At 42.8% G+C, this 19,339-nt stretch overlaps 1 protein-coding gene across 1 annotated transcript; it reads left to right on the top strand.

The window, feature by feature from the left end:
* The first annotated feature begins 8,988 nt into the window (after positions 1–8,988).
* On the top strand, positions 8,989–12,360 carry LOC104506894 (fibroblast growth factor 23-like). Its single transcript, XM_010148014.1, has 3 exons — positions 8,989–9,211; positions 11,330–11,433; positions 11,923–12,360. The coding sequence occupies exons 1-3, from the start codon at positions 8,989–8,991 to the stop codon at positions 12,358–12,360; spliced, it is 765 nt and encodes a 254-aa protein (XP_010146316.1).
* The last annotated feature ends 6,979 nt before the right edge of the window (positions 12,361–19,339 follow it).

Genomic DNA, 19,339 nt, shown 5'->3' with positions numbered 1-19,339 from the left:
CAGCTGCTGAACCTGTGCTTCCAGGGTGCAATGTGTCACCCAAGTTCCTCCTCGCCAGCAGAGTGACGGGCTGAGAAAGCAACAGGAAGATCTATCGTGTCTGCAATACATAAAGAAATATTGTAGCTGAAAATCTACCTGAAAAGCAATTCTGTGACGGAAAACCTGAATCAGGGCAGAGTTCAAGACATATCTTTTCCAGATTTCCATTCGATTTAATACATCCTTTTCCATGTGCTCCAGGTGCCCCTATCACAGATCTCAACAAACATAGCCCAGCTACTGAGCGAAGCTGAGCTAACAGTTTTAGGTGAAAAATGAAGTCACTGTTACTCATCTTGCCCTGCCCTTTACAAAGTTTGATCTCCATGTTGCTTTAAAGGAGTTCAGAATCATATATTACTCTTGCAATAGCGTAGGAAATTTTCTATTTTCCTTGCATTAGCAGTACAAGGGGTACAAGAGCAACACTTGGTTCAGTCATGGACCTCTTCATTTATTGTTTAGGTCTTCAGGTTAAAAAAATACTTTTAAAACTTACAGAGAAAATGTTTCTTGAATCAAGTTTTAATTTCAAAGAGATCCCACTAAAAATAAGTCTCAGAGCCTCAATTGTACTGGAGCAATTCTAACCATATCAGTCACATGCTATGTTATTTCTGTCCCACAGCAAAAGGGCCCTTGGCTGATGATGAGGTTGTCTGCATATTTTGTCTTTTGACAGTTTCATTGCATTCCCCCTCCCTCTTTGCGTTTTCCGTTCTTCATTTCTTTAACCTAAGCCCTTTCATCTCTTCTTCCAGGAGACAGAATCAAATGAAACTTGTGAACCCAAAAGACTGGAGTAAGTTTAAAATGGGGTTAGAACAAAGTTTGTTACCTGCTCATTTTCTAGCTAACAGTGGGAAATTATCCTATTAGTTTATTGGAAATGGTCAATGTACACAGGGACATATGTTACCGTACCCAATGTCATGGAATTAGCAAAAGATTTAGGTGGGAAGCAGCTCCTGGAGGTTTCTCGTTCAAGCTGAGATAACAGCAGCACAACTCCCAAGCCAGTTCAGCTCACTCAGGACATTGCCCACTCAAGTTTTGACTATCTCCAAGGCTGTGAGCCACAGCTTCCCTGGGCACCTGCTAGATGACTCTCAGGGGAAGAATTTTTAACTTCTCTCCAACCAAAATCTCCTTGGTTGCAACTTGTGATCATGGCATATTTTACCCTAAATTACAGATACTTACTCTCAGTCTTAATGAATTTTAATGTACAGGGTTTGTACAGAAAGTGTACATTACAGAGGGCTGTTAAGGCACACATTTTGAAACACAGTGCTATCCATGGAGATGTCTGGGAATCAATTCACTCACTCTTTTCCTTTTTCTGTTTTTCTGACTAAGGTAACAAGTATATTGCATATTCTGCTCCTGCTTTTTAAATTTTATTTCCTCATTTTTCAGTGCTGTTCATTAATGTAATGTTACTCTGTTTGGTTCCAAACACTACTCAGGTATTCTTTACAGTTGCATTTCAAACCTGTTTGTCAGAATCTTTTGTAATATCAGTGTATCTTTTAAATCTTGCAAGGCCATTCTTTGTTTCTTTACATCTGAAATGAGGCTGATGCTGAAGAGGTCTGTTTTTAAAATGTCATTTCTTCTTCAGAAAAGAAACCAGAACTTGCATAATCACTAAAACTCAGGTGGAAAGATGTGGAGGTAGACTGGTGAGATTAGACTGCCTAGACATTATCTTCACTTATGTCTAGAGTAAATAGCATTGCTGTAAAGTTGAAAACTTAAGGGTTGTGGATAGCATACTGAATTTTTCCTCTCAAGAACGGACTTGGAAAGATAAAATAAGAAAACTATGGTTTAAAAAAAAAAAAGGAAGTGTGTTTTAAAGCTTTTGTTTCTGCTTAGAATGCTGCCATCTCCATCCCTCCTAGTCCCCTGTGTAAGAGCATTTCTCAAGAGTAAACTCATATTGCAGCTGAGAGACCAAATATCCTTCAAAGACTGCAAGCAGATTGCCATGCTAGCAAACTACATTTTACAACATTGGACTCCACCTTACATGCCACCAACCCCTACAGGTTTTTACAAGAGACAAGGAGTTGACACTTCTGAAGAAGTATCTATAAAGCTGAGCTCTCTACTTTGTGTGTATTGATGTGCAGGAGAAAAAAATGTAGTTTACCGGTTCAATAGCAAGACTACGTCAGTAGCATTTGGCAGTAAGAGTTTGGATTCAATATCAAACATCAAATATGGTAAGAGCATCAAGAAATGTAAGTTCCCTTCAACCTTGAACACCCAAATGTTTCTGTTTCCAGTCTGAAAAATGGCACAGGAAAAGAAGACTTCCCCAAGGGCATATTTCTATTTCCACTGACCGTGTTTCCAGGACTAGGAAGACCTGAACAGACATGAAAGACAACAGAGCCACTGCGGGCAAAATGCTTCACAAACAGCTGAGCACCAGCCTTTGAACTAGAGTGTAACCAAGAGGAAGCTTTCAGAGGCTGCTTTTTATCTGTTTGCTGCCTTCTGCAGATGAAATGGAAGATAGTACAGTTATCTTACTGTTTGATTTTTGTTTTTCAAAAAAAAGGAACATCATACCAATTCTTTGCCTACCCAGTGTTATATTGCCTACCAAGATGCTGAAGTTGCTGGTTCAGCTCCTGTTTACTCCTGAGGACACCTGCCAGAGCTCTGCCAACTGCAAACATCCTCTGATGGCTCTGCTGCCCTGGGAGCTGCATCCCAACCCCTGGCAAATCCACTGGGCAAAAGCCACCCAGCCCATGTTTATCATCCTTCTCATCTCAGGTCCGACAGATTACAGAGCATCTGGTTAAACTGCATTAAGGAATACAGGAAGCAATGGGGATGTATCCAGGGAAGAAAGAAGGGTCGTGCAGCGAAACAAGAGACGGACATGTGCTGCGGGTTGTTACTGTTGGTCATGTGGATTTTACTTTATAGAGGGTGGACTGAAGCAAATCAAGGTGTTCCAGCTGGGATCTGAGCAGCAAGAGCAACAATCAAAGGACACTCAGGGAAAGCATGCAGCGATCTCCATGTGGGAGCTCAGATTGAGTTGGGCTGTCTGGTTTTGAGGAGAAAAAACACCTGAGAGCTGATACAAGCATGTGTGTAGGAGGAGAATTAACTTCAAACACTTTCACTCTTACGGTACCTTAGATAAAATTACAAGTTGCACGCCAAGAGATGTAAGATATGAATTTATGTGTTTTTAAATATATATGCGTATTTTAAGCCACAGATTATCAGGAGAACTTGATACCAAAAGACACTGAGAAAGGACATTTGGCTTAATTACTTGCATTGTTCAGGCAGATCACTTCAGGGTTTGCTCATATACCAAGAGCAGCAGCTACCACAGCCAAACACGAGGTCTGTCTTTGTGCCCTGTTCCTTCACTTTCTTGGTACACCCCCTCACAACTACACCTCCCACCTTGACCACTTGCCCCTCATTTACTCCTACGCTGGGACCCACCTTCAGATCCCCACCAACTTTTCTCTTTTGTCTCACCCTTAGGGCAAGGACATCCTCTCATCTACCTACCACTAAGCATGTTAGATTATTCTCGGTGTTGGTTGTGTCCAGGTGCTGACCTGAGCTGCAGGAGAAGCCGCTCCTCACATGTGAAAGGGCTTCCCATGCCCAGAGGAAGGGGTGCCACAGCTTGTTAGACTCCATTCCAATACACTAGAAGCAACTCTTTGGAAACGGAGGGTATCAGCAGCTCTCATCACATATTGTAACCATTCTCTATGCCACAATATCTAAGAAAATTCAGACCCTTTAAAATTACAGAAACACTCTGTTCAGAAAACACAACCTTTTAGGGACTGGTTCTGCTTTGACTGGGAGCTCTGCCAAGGATTTCAGCTGGAGGAGGAATGAGGCCCTTCATTTCAGTTAGTTAGAGCAAAACAACACAAACAGCATCACAAATGACCATCTGGGACATTTACAGGCAGGGAAGTCTGATTTCTTATCTACCTCTTCCTCAGAATACAACGAAATATTGCTGCTTTCTCTTTCTGCCTATCTTTGTTGCGTTAAATTTTGAAAGCGCACCGTCTCTAAAGCCACTGGTAAAAAGCTGCCCCCTCCTCCCTCCCTCCCACCCCCCTTTTGGACTTGTGAACCAGAGCTAAAAGCTTATGCCAGTCTTCTGCCTGACAGGAAAAAAAAGTGCCAAAAAGACAACACAAGCACTTCTCAGGAAGACCATACATCCCGCATCCCGTAGACAAGGCATCAAGGAAGCTACTCTAGCATTATCACTGTTGAACTGCCTGTGCAGGTGACTAGCACTTCTGAAACTGGAAATGGATTTCCAAAATGTCTGCTACATAGAGGAAGGGTGAGGGGGAGAGTGGAAATATAGAAGACCTAAAACAATATATTTGGCAAGCACATGGCAGAAACTGCTAGTACATGCTGTGGTGCCAGACCCAGTGGGCTGTGCTTACCTCATTTGTTTCATGTAGGTGAACCTAGCCAGGATGTTTTCTTTAGTCGTGGGCAGTGTGACAAGAACGGGACATCCAAATAAGGTCACTCAGGATGTGTTTAACAACACCGGGTAAAGTCTGTGGCAAAGGCTCATGCACACACATACACACAGAGCATCCACGGTACATACCGCTGACTTAGTGCGTCATTATTCCTAGAATAACTTCTGGAGAGGCACTCCACCCTTGTGTTTCCAATGCTGAAGACAAGATTGTCCCAGAGCCAGTTATTACAGTGATTTTAAGGAAGGGAAGGTGGAGGGAAGGGCCCCTGATTTCTCTGACCTCTTTGAAGAGGTGCAGTGCAAAGAAAATCAAAAGGAGAGGCAGTTTCAAATCTGTCAGCCCAAACTCCCTTGTGATCGTTGAAACAGCAAAGAGCAAGAGGCTTTCTGGAGCCACCCCAGATACCCAGATAGCACAGAGTTCTGCAAAAGTACAAGCTACGCACCTGTTTAAATATGAGTCAATATGTTTTATTAAGCAACAGTGCTACAGGTGCTCCTACGTGATGAAAGGTGGTCCAGCACTGTGAGGGGACGTGCATTTTTACTCGGAGAATCCTGGGAGGCAACACCATTATATTGAGTAGGAAACTCCTTTTTTTAGCCAGCAAATTTTTGATGGTGCATAAAGCACTTTCAAGTGGTCTGCAAAAGATAACTGGGAGCAAATGACTTGTAGTAACTTAAAGTTGTAAAAAAGCTCGCCTGTCACTTGTAAGTCCTCCGCAGTTGGCTGAAGCGATAAGCAGTAAATTAAAGGAGTTACTTTGCTAGCAGTGGGACAAGAGATGACATACAGCTGCTGAGATGAAGGTTTTACGGATCTGAAATGGTAAGTTTTGATGAAAATATGACCTAAGGCTGAAACTCAAAGCAGCCAAAATGGGGGAAAGTCAGGTCCCAGTCTGCTCCCATGACCCTAACTCAGTTCCTTCTGTGTATAGTTCTGGGTATAATTCGCAGTTAAATGATCCTATTTAAATAAATTGCAGAACATTCCACCGAACATGTGCTTCATTCAGCACAGGAAGTTATGATCTTCGTTTGCAGATGCAGTGGTTTGTGTCCCACGTGCTGTGCCCTGGGCTAGCACTCCCAGCACACCCCGTACCAGCGAGGCACAAGCATCACGAGCGTGAGGGTTGTGGCACCCGGCGCAGGTGGCCAGCCTAGACTAACCCTCCTAGCCAGGCCCGTGCTGCCTCCGAACCAAGGAGCAAGGAAGCAGCAGGAGCAGGCCTGGGATGAAGGCCTGGCAGAGAGAGGGAGAGAATGAGACCCAGTGATTTTCTCAAATAAATTTCTGCCGGCGAGGTGGGGCCTGTCTTACCCATCTTTTCCTCTCAACTTTGCTCTGAAGTGAGAACTTCCTCACTTTTCTTCCGTGGTTCCCGACATCCACCATGGGTGGTACCTGCAGGCTGTCTCCCAGCTGCCTTTGTAGGATGCTTCCAAGGAAAGCCCTGCACTACGGAGTAACTCGGCACCGGCTGTGTAGCACCCCTGCGATGGGAAGTCAAAACGTGGCCGTGTGGCCGTCCTGGCCATAGTAACATCCCCATTCAGTCCTAAAGCGTAGGTAGGCCCTGTCCTTCCCCATCAGCATCCCTCCAGCTCCACATGTACTCACACTGCTGTTTTCACAGCACCCACTTTCCCTCCCAACTGCTTGAAAGCATAGGCTCTTCCAGAGGAGAAATTCACATATTTCCATGTTTGAGCAAAATTTAGTACTAGCTGAATTATTTATTTGGGCTAAGGTGGCGGTTAAAGAAGAGCAGCAGTTCTCAGTTTGTTGAAATATTTTTGAACTTCAAATTCAGTTCCAATATTTTCTTCCCTCTAAACCAAGCAAAATCTGTACAACTCTGCAGCTAATTCTTTACTGAGAACTGAGAAAAGCTGTCTCGATTGGCCAAACACCTCAGAACAATATGGAGAACTAAAAAAGCAATATCGACATATGTGGTAAAAGTTGCAGAAATACTGTTGCAACTGGTGCAACTACATGACAATACAAGAGAACACAAACTGTCAGCACTTCTATTAGATTAATAGACAGAGCTGAAAAAGTAGGCAAGCTTCCACACACCTGGTTACTTCATCAACAGCTGAATGGGCAGGTAAGTGGCATACTGACAGAAGGAATGAAGAGGTCAGCCTGAAAAAAAACCTGTATGCATAGGTTTGGAAAAAAAAAACAGAATGAAAAGGCAAAATTTGCATTATCATCCTCATAAGCCGAGTCTTAAATAAATTTGGTTTAGCCCCGCAGCTTAAACAAAAGTCAGCAAAGTCTGGAGTTTTGATGACACCATGGGAAACTTTTGAAAATGCCGAACAATTTAGCATGTGGAAGTACTCTTTGCTTCTTGGACATATAAAAAAATGAAACAGCTGCTCACAACTGGCATGTGCTAAAATGGGGTTTGAATAAATTTTTTGGACATCTGAGAATGGTTTCTCTACAGCTAAGACACCAGAGAGAGCTCAGATCCATGCATAATGGCAAGCACAGAAAAAATTCATGATGAATATGAAATATCAAACCAGAAAAACTTCGCTCACAAAAGAATCAGAAAAAATTCCAAGAGGACAGACTGTCCTACAGCACCTGTTTCCGACGTATACATATCCACGTTTCCAAAGTATACATATCCACATTTCCGAGGTAGTTTAATGAAAGGGAGCAACAGAGACCCCCAAACATGTTTATTAACACCAGAGTGGAAAATATTGGTGGATAATTTCAACAGTAAATAGGTACCTCACTTTAAAAAAGAGAAGAAAAACATAACCCTCTTTTCCTTACAAGCTATCTTGTTAATTAAAGTAAAACTTTTCAGACGTTGTAACCCGTAAAACATCTGTAGCCTACGTTACCTCTCAGTGAAGACAGTTTTGTCAGTCTACTCGGTATAAGATATGACCCTTTGACACTTTGGCTAAAAATGCTGTCATTTACACAGGTGTATATGCACTGACGCAAGTCTCTAGATTTACACAGGTGTGACAGAAGAATTTGGCAGAGTTTTGTTAAATTTAAACAATTAAAAAAAAAAAATCCGATCAACTTCTGCAGTTGGGTACAGTTGTATCAATCCATAATATGTGTGGTACTGATGGCACTGCTCCCACAGCTTGTTAATGAAACTAAGAATTTTGCATGCTGTGTCCAGCTAGAGACTGTAACTGAAACTGAGACTGCTGCAGTTAAAATCCTCATGTTTCTTTAAAAAAAAAAAAAATTGTTTGATACTCTTCTCAGTTTCGTATTCATTTTTGAAAGAAGCCTTAACACAGTCTGGTTTTATAACCTATTATTCCTATCATCATTGTTCTACCAGTATACGCAGTGTCCCATTAGTACAGCATTTGTACACAATGGAACCATATTTTTTAAATCAGAAAATTGGTTTCTAAAGCCACATAATATTGTGAAGATAAATGAAAAGCAGGGATTGTGTCTTGGAATATTTTTTAACATTGGTGTCCATTAATTTTCAGCTTGGTCGTGACACTTAGTAGTTCTTCCAGGCTTGCTTGCTGTACCTGAAGCAATAAAAATGTGCCGGTATGAGTGATTTCAGGTTGGATCCAGACCCTAGTTCTACTGGCCATGCAAACCTGTACAACCCTGCAAAAGACTGCCAGCCAGGTGTGCAACGCAGGAAGAAACGTGCAGCTTTTAAGTGCTTTACGGGTAATTTTCAGCATTTTGACCAAATGTAAATTATTTAGGTGACTCAAAATGAAACAGGAGAATTAATAAGGGGCAGCTTATTTGAAGTGAATTGTTTCCTTTGCTCACATGGAATGACACAAATATCAGCCCAACAGGCTCACTGCTAAACTTACACCGTGGTGAAGGGGGAATCAGGCCCAAGCCAACCCAATGGCAGCTTTCCATACACATGCAAAATATTTTAGCAGTATTAATGTTTCCACTAAAACAGAATGTATTTTGGAAACTGAGGGGAGAGCTAGGGATCTGAATAAACATATCTGAGAGAAAAAAAAAAGGTAATTCAGGTCTGAGGGGTCATTCCCTTCAGCAAAAGTAAAGTGCAGTGGACTGTTCTTCCTGGATCTAACAGCGGGGGCGTGGGAAGCTCTCAGATGTCACAGGGTTGTAGATAACATTTGAACATATGATTAGCTTTCGTGAGCTGTCTTTAGAAACCTTACATTTTTCCCCCCCGCACCTAAGCCAGAGATCCTTCCCTTGAGGTTTCGGGACACTTAAAATGTTGCTTTGACAAAAATCAAGGATGTGGAGAAGTTTTTCCTGTGTGATGTCACTTTGCTGCCCTTTATAAGCCTCTGCGGAGAAGAAGGGAACCTATCTGAGGATTCACACTCCAGACAGACACAGGTGACCGAGGGAAACCAAGAAGCACAGAGGCGACCTCAAGGACCGGCGAGCCATGCCGCAGACCAGCCCCTACAGCTGCCTGGGGTACCCGCTGCTGGTACTCTGGAGCCTAAAGGCTACCCTCGCCTTTCCCAACTCCTCTCCGCTGCTGAATCCCAGCTGGGGAAATGGAGACCGCCTGATGCACCTCTACACGGATACGGAGAGGAACAGCCTCCACCTCCAAATCCATGCGGATGGCTACGTGGATGGTGTTCCTCACCAGACCATTTACAGTAAGTAACTTGACTATGGATCCTCAGTCTTCACGGGAGCAGAGGAGAGAGAACAAGACTTTTGCTTTCTCACTGCCTACAGAAAATCCCCTCCTCTCGTTAGGTAGGCAGACAGGAGTAGAGCTGTGGGATGGTAAATACACATAATTGCAATCCTTTGGTTTAACACATAAATCCAGTCGATGGGGAATTTCGCTCCTCACCTAAGAGAATTAAGTCCTACGGTTCCTGTGAAACTCTGCAGGCAAAAACTACCCGAATTATCCTTCACTTCATGATTTTATCCACCGCTTCTTGTGGAAGTGCCTGTAAGACATTAGCGATGACATCCCCCCACATAGCTACTCCCCACTGCAGTGACAGTATTGCCAAAGGAACCGCACTGAGGGAACTCACCGCGGTGGTGGTGGAAAACTGATAGCATCCGTAAAATCTTTATTTTGGGGTAGGTAGATGGTAACTACTAAAATTAGGTCATTTCCTTCCAAATACATCAACGTATCTCTACATTGGAAACTAGTTTGTGAGATGAGCTTCAGATTTGTGTCTTTAACGTAGGTGCATGGCAGAAACTCAGCCGTGGTAGAACACGGTTAACTGAGCGTGCAAAACTTGATTAAACAGCGGGAAACTACCAAAGCCCAGACGGTCATAAAAGAAGTGCTAAACCTCTGGAATAACCATTCCCTGCTGTAACTAAAAGGATCTCAAATTGTCCCATTATAGTTTATTTTTACAGAAAACTAAAGTATTCTTCCTCTTTTGCTGAATACCTGGACTAAACACTGTAGTTTGTAGAAATATTGTGCGGTTTTTAAGGCTTAGGGTTCTTCCATAGCATTTCAAAAGTAATCCTCTTTTAGCAGCACTCAAATCACAAGCAGCTAGGCGTCATGACGTCATGTTTATAATCACTGCTGCATAGTGTCTTCTTCATCCACTCAGTTAAAAATGTAAGCATATGTTTTTACATAAACATGTAAGGAGCAAAGGATGTTTTTAAAGTTATAACTTAGTCAAGGAGAAAAAAGGATCAAGTTCTGCTACTTTATTAGTTTCTTCAGGAATTGTTAATGGGACACTTGCACTGTCTTTTTATTCTTTCTGCATATTTAAAGGTTTTATAAAACTCATTTGAGGCATGTTGATCAAGAATAATTGTGATGTGTTAGAGATCAACAGCCAGCAAAAATACCATGTTTTGCCCATATCTGTTCTGAAGCAAATACACCAGTACTTGGAATGTTGGAGCAGAAAGGGTGGAAATCAGTCAACGAAAGGGGTCATGAAATGGAGGGTGACTGAATCTCTGCCAGGTCATCATGGTACCACTGAGATGCCAGATAAGTAAGTGCAAAGTTCTGTACCAGGGATACAATAGCCCCCTGCAGCAGGACAGGCTGGGATGAGGCTGGATGTGTACATCCCTGCTGGGTAGGACCTGAGGGGTAGGCAGGCACCGAGTCAAACATAAATCAACAGCATACTCACTTTGAGAGGAAGGCAAACCACCTACTGTGGTCAGCAGATCAAAGGAAGTTATTATTCCCACTTGGTCAAACCTTTTTTTGGAGCAGTACAGCAACCCCAGTTCAAGATGGACGTGGAGAAACTGGAGCTGGTCTGGCAGAGGGTTTTCAGGATGGCCAGGGTTTTTAGCACGAGCTTTTGGGAAAGGTTGAGGGAGCTGGGCTTGTTTAGTACAGCAGAAAGGAGGTTAAGAGTAATCTAATACCACAGGGCCATCACAAAGATGAGAGGGATAAACTCCCCTGGATAGTGGCTGATGACAGAACTAAGGGCAATAGCCCCAGACTGTGGTCTGAGACTTCAGGGGGGATGTTAGGGAAAAAAACCCTGTCTTTGGGAGGTTAGTGCAGCACTGGAACAGAGCACCCGGAGAAGTGGTGGAATCTCCATCCTAGGAGCTTTCCAAGGCTCAGACAGACAAAGCCAGGGCTAACCCAACCTCAGGTGGGCAATAGTCCCCGTTCACGTGGGAGGTTGGTTCATGCCCCTTCCATCGGACACTTCCAGCCAGAGCATCAGTGGACCTGGAAGGCAGAGGTACTGTGCTAAACTGGGTCCCGCATTTAGCATCTTTGTTTTTCTAAACAGGTGCCCTAATGATCAAGTCTGAGGGTGCTGGCTCAGTAATAATCACAGGAGTGAAGAGCGGGCGCTACCTATGTATGGACACGAAAGGAAACGTCTTTGGTTCGGTGAGTAAGCTTTACTAAGACTCCACGTTGAGAGGCAGATGCAGTCTGCTGCTGTGGTGCCTGTTTCCTCAGCCAGGGCGCATCCGTATAGCAGCAGAAGGAGGATGCAGATTTAAGCAAGCTGAGGACCTGCCACTTGCATTAAACTTTCCTCTCTCCTTTGATTGCATTGAGCTGACAAAAAAACATCTGAGTTCCTGCTTGGGTAAAGGAGGGCAGAATGAGATTTGGATTCCTGCTGTAGCCTAGAGGCATGGGTTGGGAGTAGCTCAAACAATGCAACCCTCTGAAAGAAAACAGAGTTATCATTATAATACTTCTGTTGAAATCTCGGGCATGCATCTCAGATCTACATTTGACTAAGCCTGAGTTGTCCGAGTTACAGAACTGGCAGATCAGAAAAACACCCACTGCAAGTTTCCCTCATTAATCAGCACTTGACATTCACCAATACCCTCTCCTCACAAGTGTCCTGTTTTTTTCCCTAAGCATTACTTCAGTCAAGAGGACTGCGTGTTCAACCACAGGACGCTGGAAAATGGATACGATGTGTACCAATCTCCCAAACACAACTTCCTGATTAGCTTAGGCAGAGTTAAACAAGCTTTCTTCCCTGGGATGAATCCACCACCATACTCCCAGTTCTTGTCCAGGAGAAACGAAATCCCTTTGTTTCGATTCAATACACCAGAACCCCACAGAAATACTAGGAGTGCAGATATCGATCCAATGGATCCTCACCAGATCCTGGTCCCGCAGAGAAAGATCTCTGTGTTCGGATCTCAGTTGCAGCAGCAAGCAGACTTTTCCCACATGCCCAGAGAACCCATGAGGATCAACCAGAATGATGTGGTCAACCCAGATGACCCACATGCTATGATGGATGCCAGGAGGTATGCGAGTCCTCGCTTCTATATTACAAGATAAATGTTGCCCACCACTTGCAGATTGAAGACATGGGTGAATATAATAGACAAAAGGAACTGTCTACCAGACTCAATCTGGTTTCTGACTCTTAACATGGCTATTAGACACCTGAAAGACATTGGAGAAAAATCCTTAATTTCAAATTTTTCACTTATAGATCACAGTTCACTGAAAAGACAAGTTGGACGTTTTCTAGTTGGGGCTGTTCTACTGGGAAGAAGAAACATTTTTGAAAATAATAATACAAACCAATGATTTCAGGGTCTTAATCACCTTTAGTATACATCGGTGAAAAATGGAATCCACTTGAATGAAGCAAGAAATCGATGTTATGTACTGATGTAGCTAGGAAGAGACCTGGAGCATCTGAGATTCCAACAGAGGCAGGGAATCTTCTTCCTAGCACCATCCCAGGCTGTGCAAGCACAGCAGATAAACCGACCAATGGTGGTTTATATTATTATATAATAATTACTATATATGTTTGTAGCTATTAAGATTAGAGCTTCAGTCTCTTTTCATGCTCACAAGAGCAAACAAAATGATTGGTCTGCTGTCATAGGAGCAGCACACATAGAAAACTGGAGTAACTGACATGAGAACAGGGCAGGATCAAATGGTCTTGTGTAGAAAATGTGACTTCTGACATTACTGAATAGCAGCTGAGGCTTGGAAAAAAGCGGACAGTCTCACTGTCCTCAAGTCCTTCTCCATCATATTTCTATATTCACTAAATTCTAGCATCACAGTATGGAAATATTATTTAGAGACATTCCTTAGTTTTGCATATTTCCAACCCAGAGAGAATTACCAGCATTACTAATAGTCAACTGTTTGTTAAAAAGGACAATTTGCACTGCACACTGCTGAATAAAAATTTATGCCTTATAGGTGTCAAACTGTTAGTAGCTCATGAAGCATCTCATCTAAGGAGTGAAAATTAGGTTTGTGTTTAGAAAAGGAGAACCTATGTTTAACATCCATGTTTCTGTTTAGTTGTCAGCAGTTATCAGATGCTTTATCCCTGTAAGAGGGAAATTAATATTAATCGGGTGATCTCTAATGTTAACAAAACCTTTTCCCTAGATGTGTATATGCTACAGGTAGGTTTGCCTCTTAGAATCCAACCTCCATAGATACGTCTAAGGTTTACAAATCTGTAGTTAAGATGTGGTATCTGCAGAGCAGGGCTTTTTATTGAACTTCAGGTGTCAAATTGTTAACTGGTAGAATTCAGTATAGCTTGATTGGTTTTAATGAAGCTATATTCATATCCACAAGGACTCTGAAAAGTGTGTACATGCTCAGCTGTTTGTCTCCCTTATTTCTTTTCATTTTGATTCAATCTTCCTGCAATCTTAAATCTGTGTGGTTCTGCAAAAGTTATTCTTGATGTACGCTGCAGAAATCAATAGCAAGGTACTGATGAGCTGCAGAAAAATCCAGTGCGGTAGATATTTGAGAAAAGCTTTTTGTTTTGGGGTGTGTGCACTTTCTGCATGTCAAGATGCAGATTCTTTTGCTTTGTTTATTTAGTATATTTAACAGCCTGACAACATTCTGAAAATAGTACATTTGTCCCAAGTGTGCTCATAGCAATAATGCAAAAGACATTAGGCTAGATCCTGGTCCTGTTCTTTTTTACTGTCTCGTGAATTAATTCACTGAAGCCACTGGAGTTATAGCAGTGTAACAAAACCAAAATAAGGCCCCTGTCTTGCTTGCTTCCATTGAAATTATTCTGGATTTAGTGCAGGGTCTGTCCTACTGATTAGCATCTAAAATAATATTTTTCCTATATATGTATATATACACGATATCTCGTTTCAACATCCAAGAAGTTACATTAGAATAGTCACAGGGCCTGATTCTGCTGTTAGAATAGTTTTCCTGTGTGGAGTGATTCCTTATTCATATGAGCTCTGAGGAGCACAGGACAAGCCAAATGATTAGACCAAGAATAATTTATTGGTTTTCATCCTCTAAACTCATCATGGTTTTGATTCGTTTCAAAAGGAAAGGAATGATTCTAACGGATTTAGGAGAATTTCAGGGTTGGCAAATAGTTGTGTGTGTTTTTTGCTTTATCAAAATACAGCAGGACTTTTTACTTTGCTGTCTACACAGTGGAGAGGTGTGATTTTGTTTATGTGTTTTAGTTTCATAATGTTACTTGGTTCCTATACCATTCTTCTTGGCTTTTGCTCCTTGAGGACTCTGGGCTGCAATTACACAAGCAAAGTTTCTATTTTGCCTAAATTGTTGCAAGCTCCACAGAGCTCTCTAGGACTCTGAGTCAAGAGGCCTACAACAATTCGATCTGTCTCGATCCATACCGCATTTTGATAAGAAATGTCTGTGGGGTTAAATCTTTATACAATCTCTATACAATCTCTATATTCATACACTAAAACAAAGTTAAGAAGGGTTGCTCACTCCACTAATAGCCAGGGAATTTAGTCCCTAAGCTAAGAGGGAATGCACAATGGATTTTGCATCAACAAAACATATTTGTAACTATAGACAACTATATTGAAATGTCAGAAGAATTAATTCTTCCAAGAAGATGCTGGCCATCACAAGCTAGTAAGAAAGCATTACTTATTTATATTACAGTATTTATTTATTTATTAGAGTGGGTCTTAAGTCCCAAAGAATATTTATAAATATTTATGACAATATATTATAGAGACTGTTACCTTTTATAAAAGTACCAATAAACTTTTCCTTCTCTCCAAATGGTGGATTTTGCATCATTTGTTCAAGTCCCCCCACTCCCAAAGGACTCGAGTGAACAAACAGTGCTAGCTGTGCCTGAAAATTTGCATGTTGCCCTATCCCCTGTGATTTTCAGCCTCACAGACTGCAGCTTCCTGGGTGTTTCATCCAGCACAACCATGAAAGTTCTGTTAAAGATGATGAGACAAACAAAGTCTTAGTAGGTCTAGACTGACCGTGAAGGGGCTGTCACCTCTACTGGGAAACTTCTGCAACTTAAAAGCAATGGGAAACCACTGGTCTCACACTTCAGTCCTGCTAGGAAATATTTGTGATCCTGGCTCTAAGAACTTAGGGTAAAAGATACTTGGTAAATTACCAATACTGCTCACTTACTTGCTGCTCATACACAATCTTCTGACTCTATTCCTAGGGCTATGATAAGGCTCTGTTTTGCAGCAGACAGGCCACAGCTTGGTTAAATTGCAGATACCATCCTCCTATTTCTTTCTTGCAATGGTCCCCAGGCCCACCAACACCCAGCAGAGAGCTGCAAAAAGGCAAGTGCCCATGGGTCTGACAGATTATCTCCTGGCAGCGCTCCACTCGCCACAGATACTCTACAGAGCTCGGTCAGAGTCAGTAGCATCATTCCCATCTGCTGTGGTGTCGATACCAAGAGAAGCATCCCCAGGTACTGCAGTACTGTTGAAGTCTGTGGGCAAGAGGACATCAGTCTTCAGTGGGAGGGTGGTCAGGTAGGTGGGGAACTCCTCTCTGCTCTAAGAGCCCCTCATCCTACCATTGCTAGAGTTCAGGTCCATGGACTACAAAGAGGGAAGAAACACAGTGGGAAAGTGCAACTGGACTGAAGCATATGAGAAATTTAATACATGCCAAAGTATCATAAAAATATCAGGTGGCATCATTTAGTCTCCTACACACTTGAAACCTCAGTACTGTCTTGGGACTGTTCAAACTCATTCACAGGGAATGAAGAAGGCAGCCTGCTGCAGAGCAACTGTGGCCCCAGAAACCATCTCTGCCATTCCCCTCTCTTTCCAAGAGCTGGTCAATCACAAAAGTATGTTCAGTTGTTGTTTTCTCTCCTTGTCCAGGAGGCTTGCTTTGTTGTGAACTGAAACTGCAACCAAATCTTAAAGAAAGGCATAAATGCTGAGTGAGAGCAGACTGTCATTTTAGGGATCATGAGGTGTTGTCAGAAATTATATCTGCGGCAATTTCCTCCATGGAGTAACCCAAATAAAACCCTGAGCATCTGCAAGGTACCTTAGCACAATACCGCAGTCAACATCATGGATGATGATAGTAAAAGACAGTTAATGAGACCCAGAGAGCCTGTTGCAGGTGCCTTGCTGAAAGCAGACATGATCTTGAATGCACTTGATCCCCACCTCTAGGCCAAACAAATTCTGGGAAACGTAACTGCAAATTGAAGCAACTCTTTTTCTAGAAGAGTCTGCAAATGGTGACATTACAGAACAGTACTTGAGCAGCAGTGTGAATGGAGACTTTGAAGCTCTCCAAGCGCCCCTTTCACATCAGCTATCCCTTTATGGGTCCTTCCTTGTGCAGCTCCATCCAGGTTTTCTTTCTAAAACCGGACACAGAGAAGGTCAAATGTCCCACTTCAGCCTTGTCCAGGAGGCTTGCTTTGTTGTGAACTGAAACTGCAACCAAATCTTAAAGAAAGGAATAAATGCTGAGTGAGAGCAGACTGTCATTTTAGGGATCATGAGGTGTTGTTAGAAATTATATCTGCGGCAATTTCCTCCATGGAGTAACCCAAATAAAACCCTGAGCATCTGCAAGGTACCTTAGCACAATACCGCAGTCAACATCATGGATGATGATAGTAAAAGACAGTTAATGAGACCCAGAGAGCCTGTTGCAGGTGCCTTGCTGAAAGCAGACATCTAAAAAAATGCACTTGATCCCCACCTCTAGGCCAAACAAATTCTGGGAAACGTAACTGCAAACTGAAGCAACTCTTTTTCTAGAAGAGTCTGCAAACAGTGACATTACAGAACAGTACTTGAGCAGCAGTGTGAATGGAGACTTTGAAGCTCTCCAAGCTCTCCAAGAGCCCCTTTCACATCAGCTATCCCTTTATGGGTCCTTCCTTGTGCAGCTCCATCCAGGTTTTCTTTCTAAAACCGGACACAGAGAAGGTCAAATGTCCCACTTCAGCCTTAGCCTCTCACTGGTCTATGGTGCAGCTCATGACATCTAGCAGTTCCCAAACTTTTGGTCCCCACCTCCCGCAAATTATTTCCAGATCCCAGCAGAACTTAGCCTTGATGGGACAGACAAGCCAACATGGCACAATTATAATCTGTTTTTCTCACTGTTCATTATTGTTTACTCACAAGCCCACATAGAACAGCAGCTCCCACATAAGTTCAGCTATGGCTTTATCTCCTATACGGCTATGGATATAATGGCGTATCTATTTACTTATGTAGGGATGAAAGGAAATTTAACAGTGTAGCTTAAACTTAATGTTTCTTCTGACTCTCCCCATCTGTCACCCAGATGTGTACAGAGAACTTGCCTCATCCCAGCCACAGCCAGAGATTACCATGTCATCCCAAGTAGCAGCTTCAAATCAAACAACTGCCAGTGTCCAAAGAACAGGCTCAAGGTCTAACTTGGTTCTGGGATCCCGTGAAAGTGGGATTCTGCAAATCAGGGTCCTGCAGCCCCTGCCTAAGGGCAGTGAGAGTATGGGGCAGGAGTTGCTTACTCCTCAGGGCCCTGTTGCTTACTCTCTCCATCAGTCCCCGTGGGATGTCCTGCAGGAAGACCCAGAACTCTTCCTACCACCTTTGCTGTGGATACAGAGACCCACTGGTGTGCAGAGATGATCCTGGCAGCCTATACTGGGCAGCATTAAAGTGCTCTAAGCAGGAGCATGCAAGTCCATAACAATATACTTTTTCAGGTCTTAATATCTGAGGGAGAATAAAAATCTTCCTTGGTTTCCCTTGTGGTCATATGTGATGCTTATATTGCTTCTTAAGTCACCAGCTCCTTCAGGGCATGCCCTAGGCTTGTGATTTGCATGTTTTTATTCCACGTGTACAAATCACCTTAAACGGTTTTGTTACAAGCTTGAAATAATTGATGTCATTTGCAGGGGTTTTACAGTAGTTTGGGTTACTTTCAGGACATGCTTGCAGGACAGGACCCCAGGTACCACTGCCACGTACCTCGTGCTACTGACCGTGCTGAGTGCTTGTACCTGTGTTGGAGATCAAGGAACCTGGTAGCAGCCACGGGGCTACACAGGGTGGGACGACCCGGGTGTCAGGTTCCCACTTGCCCTCTCACAGAGCTGATGTGATGCTAAAAGACAACGAGAGAAAAAGGGGAAGAAAAAGAAAGGGGAGAAGCTGAGGAATGACACGGTATTACACAGAGCTCAGCAGCTTGCTGCAGCATGGGGCTTTCAAGTTCCATTTGTTTTGGAGCACAAAATGTTTGCAGAGAAGGAGGAAGAATGGGAATATAAATAATGACAGGAAAGCAGAGATGGGAGAAATGGCAAGGAAGGATGAGGAAGCGAATATGCAGCACGAAGACTAGCAGGCTGTAGAGGCTCAAGCAGGGTGCACTACTTCAGGACTGTGGTATAAGGAGCTGGTGGACAGAAATATCTGTCCCAGTGCAAGATCACCACAGCTGAGAAAAATCCTGGAGGGAAGAGTCATGCTGAGGTCTACAGTAGTAGTCTGTAGTAGCTGGTTTCATGCCATGTCTCTAATTTCTTTCCTCAAATTCATCATTTCTTCCTCTGCGTGACATTCTGACCCACACAGTTATTGATGATGCTTCCTCATTAACATTTCCACATTCCTATATTTTTGTTCAAAGTCTTCACAAAAAAATTGCCCTATGAGAAACTTTAAATTTATTCCAGCTCGGTGCTTGACTTTGGACACTACTACCTACTCATATGCCCGCAAATTGCTGGCATACCTACTTCACTTGTTTTGTTTTATTTTTTTTGCTAGCAACGTTTATCTTTTCCAGTTGAGCTGATGGTTTCTGTCGTGGCATTGTGTCAAGAGTTCAAATAAAATGCACCTAGATCATATTCCATCATTTCTCCCTTGCCTAGACATGAGTTATTTCATCAAAGAACTATCAGTTCAGTCTAGTGTGAACCACTTACGGTAAAAACTCATTTAATTACAGAACTACAGAATGGTCAGGGTTGGAAGGGACCTCTGGAGAT

The sequence above is a fragment of the Eurypyga helias genome, unplaced genomic scaffold (assembly GCF_000690775.1).
Source record: "Eurypyga helias isolate BGI_N326 unplaced genomic scaffold, ASM69077v1 scaffold4833, whole genome shotgun sequence".
NCBI classification, from domain to species: Eukaryota; Metazoa; Chordata; class Aves; order Eurypygiformes; family Eurypygidae; genus Eurypyga; species Eurypyga helias.
Note: the sequence above shows the minus strand (reverse complement) of the source record. Positions and strands in the feature narration are given on the sequence as shown.

Coding starts and splice junctions, on each gene's coding strand:
- LOC104506894 (XM_010148014.1), top strand. CDS start 8,989: ATGCCGCAGACCAGCCCCTACAGCTGCCTGGGGTACCCGCTGCTGGTA. Junction 9,212..11,329: donor TCCTCACCAGACCATTTACA/GTAAGTAACTTG, acceptor TTTTCTAAACAG/GTGCCCTAATGATCAAGTCT. Junction 11,434..11,922: donor AAGGAAACGTCTTTGGTTCG/GTGAGTAAGCTT, acceptor TTTTTCCCTAAG/CATTACTTCAGTCAAGAGGA.